General features: G+C 46.3%; 1 protein-coding gene across 3 annotated transcripts in view; it reads right to left on the reverse strand.

Moving 5' to 3' along the window:
- The window catches only part of Mtmr1 (myotubularin related protein 1), a 76,954-nt gene extending 71,172 nt beyond the window's left edge, over positions 1-5,782 (reverse strand). For all 3 annotated transcript variants that reach the window (XM_026403519.2, XM_026403518.2, XM_077793959.1), the window contains exon 1: positions 5,487-5,782. In XM_026403519.2, the coding sequence (XP_026259304.1) occupies positions 5,487-5,635 (149 nt within the window). In that variant the 5' untranslated portion in view covers positions 5,636-5,782. The remainder of the gene's footprint in view (positions 1-5,486) is intronic.
- Between the last annotated feature and the right edge of the window lie 218 nt (positions 5,783-6,000).

Consider the following 6,000-nt stretch of genomic DNA (forward strand, 5'->3'; position numbering starts at 1 on the left):
CAACATTAAATGGAATTTTATCCTATTACAATTGTATGGAAACATGATTCTTAATGTAACATTTATAGAAAACTAATTGTTTAAGTGAAAAATTTATCTTCCAGCATATGTTTTTCAAAAATTTAATTTCATGTTGGCAGTTTTAATCTAAAAACTAGTGTAATCTTGAGTAAACCAAAGAAACTCTTAATGGAGGAAAGCTGATTGTGATTTTAAAGAGAACAGAGTAGAAAAATAGCATTTTATATACAGTAATAATGATACCTTACATTTCTGTAAGTGTTCTGCTAGCTTACAAAATGTTCTTCCAGTTGTTATGCCAGAGCCTCATAACCATGGTATGATGAAAAGGCAGAACACGCAACTGGTTTTTGAGATGAGAAAATGGAGGCACAGAGGTGTCATGCTTTGTTAGGAAGCAGCCATCCTTACAGAACATGGTACAATAGTGACCAGCTTAATGAGCTAAATCCAGCACCACAGATGCTAACCATCTGCCTCATATGAAAATACAACAATGTGAAAAAATGTTATCTTCCAATTCCACAGTACTCTACAGCGTTCAAAGCCATTTCCACACATGTATTCTTACCCAGCCTCAAAGTGACCCATTTCATAGATGAAAAAATCTAGTCTCTAGTTTGGTCCAAGCTCATATGACTGCTAAGTTCTAAAGGACCACAAAAAATAAACTAGGTAGTGGTAGAATTACAAATGGCCCCTCAAAATTGGGTTCCTCTCCTGATTTGTCAAAACTGAAGAAATTAAGCAAGAGAATAAAAGATGCTTATAAAAGTTTACTGTGCAGGTAGCTTTCACTGACTATTCCAGATCTTTAAAAAAAACGCATGACTAATTAAATCCACTCTCATGTATTAAAGAAAAGAAACACATGAAATCACCAGGAAATACGTAAAATAAACTAAATAATAAAGATGATGTTCTGTCCTAGTGATCTAAACTCCAGTTTCTGATTAAGACAGCCCAATGGTTAGCTGTGTGGTTGAAAATATAAGCAAAATATTTGCTCATTGGGCAGAAATTCTGATGATATCCTAGGAATCTATCATAATTCCTAAGAGGGGGGGAGGGGAAAGCAAGGATTTTTGTTTCCTCTTTAAAAGCTGCCATCTTTATTGCCTGCTTGTACTCAATTTTTCTTCTCATTTTGCCTTTTGCTCTATCAGCACCCATTCCTGATTGCAAGTATAGGGAAAAAAACTGTAGAAACCCAACTATTGACCATGAGTGGCCTGGTACTACCATTTGCGCAGTATCCCTTTCCCAGTTCTTCTCATTAGAAACTTCCCTTTATTTTGAGGAACTATATAACTCCTGCCTCCCACTTCAGAGGATTCTATGGGGGAGAGGAAAGGGATGGGCTAATCCCTTCTTCCTCCTGCTCCCACTTATAGCTTATAGGGGAGTTACTCTGGCCCTGCCAGTCCCAAGTTTGTTCTTGGATTCTGAGCTCTGTGGATCTCCCCCAAAGCTGCTAGAAGCCAATCCCCACCTCTACCCCTTAAAAGAACACACAGAGATAAAAAGTAAGAAACAAGAGATGGGCAGTCCTGACAACACTGTTGCAACCCTGGTCCCACTTACATGCATTGGCATTATCTCCCCATCTGGAGCAGTTACGTGAGCCAACATATCTCCTTTGTGGTAATGAGTTGTGTTGTCACCTACAACAGGAAGTGTCCTGGCCAGTGCAGTCACACACAAAGTGGTATAGTGGGCTAGCAGACAGGAGGCCTGGATTCTAGCCATGCTCTGTCACCAGCTAGTCTGTGACCTTCAACAAGCCACATCCTCTCACAAGACCACAGTTTCGTTATCAAGTACAGTACTGGGAAGAGGGGTGAAGGTCCCATGTTCCAGGAAGCATGGCCAAGCCAAGCCCATATAGCCAGGTTCTACTCTAGGAGTCACTCTTCAAAGAAAACCATGAATGGGAGCTTGTGGAAATGACAGACCTGAGATTAAAGGCCACTTTTCCTCTTCCCTTCTCTCATACCTTTAGTCTGCAACTGCCTTCCACATTCTTGGCTTCAACAACCACTTGTAGGCTACAGGCTCTGGTTCTCCAACCTGGTCTTTCGTGGTCTCACTGAGCAATCTCACATAGCTGAATGCTCAGCAGGTCATGTCCCTATTCCCTGGTTAGTATCTTAAAAATTGACCCTGTCCTATTCCTACTTTATTCCTTTTCAGGAGCCCCATCATTCTGTATTCTCATCCTGCCTCATGAATCAAAGCCCCATCTAGATGCTAATGACTCACCAATTTAGGTCTCCAGCCTAGGTGCCATCCCTGAACTACAAGCTCATGTAAACCAATTGTCTTTCTGACATCTTCTCAGGGGTATAATTGGCATTTCCTAATTAATATGTCCAAAGATGAGAGCCTTCTCTTTCCTAATCCTGATCTGCTTAGAGACTTCTCCATCTCAGCAATACCATTTCCCCACAGCAAAATACACTAGAATCCTCCATGATTCTTTAATACTCAACAATCAATCTTCAGCAAACCTTATTGGCTCTTACACTGCAGGTCTTCTTCATACCACATCTATAATCAGACCACTTCTACCCTCCTCTACTCCATCACCCTAGGCTAAGCTGTCATCCTCTCATGTGGCCTAGTACAACAGTCGCCTACCTGCTGTCCTCTCTGTTTCAACTCCTTCCCTCCTCTTCCTATTGTCCACATAGCACCATGAAAGCCTACTGAAATACATAATAAATTATGTCACTCCTTTGTTCTGAAGTCCCCAGTGACTCCCTATGGCCTCTAAGACTCTCCACCAGCTACTCCTGAGGCCTCTCTGACCTCATCCCTTAGTTCCCTCCAGAGTTCCCTCCTCACTACTGACTCCCTGTCTCCTTGCTAGTCCTCAGATACTTCCCTCATGCTCCTACCCCAGTTCCTTTGCACAGGCTTTTGCCTAGAAAGCTATCTCCCCAGATATTTGTAAGGCTGAATCTCCCACCTGTTTCAGGACACTGCTCAGATGTCACCTTTCTCAGTTGGGCTTTTCTAATCATCCTACTAAAATTACAACCACTTCCAAAAGCACAGATCCCAACACTTCTTAGTCCCTTCTCAACTTATTTTCCCTAGCACCTATCACCATCTAACCCAGAACACATTTTACTTGCTTTTTGTCTTTGTCTCCCAACAAACATACACTCTATGGGGGGAGAGATTTGTGTTAGTTCCTTGCTTTATCGCCAGACTCAACGCATTACTGGATGCAGAGTAGGCATTCATATTTGCAGAATAAATGCATGAGTGATTAAGCATTTTGATAATCCACTGACCAGTTCACAGTCCATCTGCCACACCACTGCATAGCTCACCTGATTAAAGTCCTTTTGTGGTCCCCAAAGCTAGGATGACCATATAATTTCTCATTCAAACCAAGAAAAAACTGAGTGTTGAAGAAGGATGTTAATAATTATACTGGCCCACCAAGTAAACCAGAACCATTGTGAGCAAAATATCCCGTGTGACTCACATAGGCTCAAAGTCAGAAGTGAATGGACTAGATTTAGGATGAGGCCGAAAAATCTGTGTTTAGACTTGAGATGATTCTGATGCAGCGATCCCTATAGCAGGATAATGACCCAATTCCTTAGGAAGGCTGTTTTCCCACAAGAAGCAGGCTTCTCACTTACCAGTTCTCCATATCCCCGTGTTACCTACATGACTACACATTCTGCTCTCATGGCCAAAAAAGCCCTCCCTGTTCTGTGCCCAAGCTAACTTCTACTCAGTTTTCACTATTCAGTTCCAGTGTCAGTTTTCCTTGGAAGATCCTCACTTATAGCCCAAAGTAACTGGCAAAATGTACCCATAGTACAGGGGGATCACTACTCAGTCTATAGAGCTTTTGGAAAATACTAATTACCAGGTCTTCCAGAAATATCCTGAAGGAGTATTCAGAGAGGTATGGGGCCTGGTTCATTGTAATACTTAAAAAGCTCTGCAGGAGCCAGATGTGGTGGCATATGCCTGTAATCCCAGTGACTTGGGAAGCTGAGGCAAGGGAATTGTAAGTTCAGGGCTAGTGCCAACAACTTAGTGAGGCCCTAAGTAACTTCAGAAGATCCCGTCTCAAAATAAAAAGGGCTAGGAATTTTAACCTCAGTGGTTAAAATTCCTGGGGTTTAATCCATGGTTCAAAAAGGAAAAGGTGGGGGGAAGCTCTGAAGGACAAGAATATAAGTTATATCTTAGGGTAACACATTCTGGCTCCTTCAGCTTCTTAGATATTCAGACACAGGCCCCATCCTGAGTATCCTTGTGTGTTCACTTCTAGCAGAGCTCTCAATCACATTTGATTTCAATTGTTGCTTTGTTTGTATTCTCAGCAAAATGGTAAGCCAGAGAGCAAAAGACATCTTGTATTATTGTCTGAATTGCTGATACCTCAAACATTGTTGAATATTTGCAGATAAGTGAAGTCCTCACCATTCCAAATGCTGTCTGTGTTAGCTGTGATTAGTTTTCAGTGAAGCTGATCTCTTGGGTGATTAATTTATTGAAGTACACTGTAATTACACTGAGCTAGCAGCAAAGTGAGGGAGTGTTTCCTGTTGCTCCTGTGCCTTTGGAAACTCCCAAAACTTCAGTATACTGGTATGACTAAGACAGGCAGGAATGAACATCTGAAACTCAGCTACATCACAACAGTGTCTGTTGCCTAAGTCACTCCAGCATCAGGGAAATGGCCACAAGGTGGGCAAACTGGATGTTCTGGGCCACAGGATAATTCATCACTTGTCCTCAGAGTATGGGATGGCCCTTCCCAGTTGGACATGGTGGGTGGCTTTGTGTGCCTGTAACAGATTTCTCTTAGTTCTGCAACTGCCTCAGAAGCAGTAAGCTCTTGCATTCAAGAAAACAATGAGTGGGTCCCTCTGAAGTGTGAAGAACTGAAAGAAGATTCTGTGTTCTTGTTGCATGAACAGTTTGGAAGTTTTCCATCCCAGTTTTTCAAATCAGGGTATCTTTGCCTTCATCTGCACCAGCTCCCACGCGTATGGGATCCTGTCCCACAGTCCCCAACTCCAACATCAAAGACTCCAAGGAGCAGCAGCAGGAGGAGAATTTGGCTTAAAAGGAGGCAAGGTGACTCAAAAGAGAACAGCCCGCCCGGGTGAAATTGCCCCAGAAGATTCGTGGCTCCAGCAAGTGCAGACCACGGGTTGTCAAGGGAATCTTAGTAGGTATCTAGGGAAGCGGTGTGACAGCTCCGAAGGCCATCGGAGGGCCAGGGGAGAGCTCGACTAGCGAGGCGGAAGTGGGCCAGGTGCACAGCCTGGGACAGGTCCGAGGGTGCGGCCCAGGTTGGGGCGCAGGGGTCTTCCGGGGCAGGGAAGGGACTGTGGAGGGGCCCTCCGTCCCCGCCTTGGCGGCGAGCGGTGAGCGGGAGAGGCTGAGGGGGCCCAGTGAGTCAGGGCGGCCCGGGTCCCGCTTACCTGTCCAGGGTCTCCACGCTGGGTTGCCGGGAGCCGGCAGCGGCGCCCCCAGAGGCCCGAGGGGGCCTCCTGCCGCTCGCCAGTCCCGGGCCCGGGCCCCCAGCGCCCTCACAGCCCGCCGCCGCCGCCGCCGCCACTGGCCTGTCCATGGAGAGCCAAGCCCCTGCGGAGCCCTGCAACCGCCGGGAAGCCGCAGTCGGACAGGAGCGGCGGGCCGGAATGTTCCGCCACGCGTGTCCTGCAGCCCTACTCTGCCGCCCGCCTCAGGCGGCCGTCGCCATTAACTGTCACCTGGCATCCCCACTTTACCCACAAGGCCGCGCGCGCGGGGGCTGGGGAGGGGGCGGGGTCGAGGCGGGAGGGCGGTGCGCAGGGCGGGCGTCTGGTTCCCGACCCCGCCCAGGCCCCACCTGGCACCCGCCCCCAGGAACCTGTGATCTGTAGGCTGGGACGTCCCACTGGAGCACATCCGCGGGGATTCAGGATCTTCAAACGCATTAAGCATAACATGCTT

This window comes from Urocitellus parryii, chromosome X, assembly GCF_045843805.1.
Source record: "Urocitellus parryii isolate mUroPar1 chromosome X, mUroPar1.hap1, whole genome shotgun sequence".
Lineage (NCBI taxonomy): Eukaryota > Metazoa > Chordata > Mammalia > Rodentia > Sciuridae > Urocitellus > Urocitellus parryii.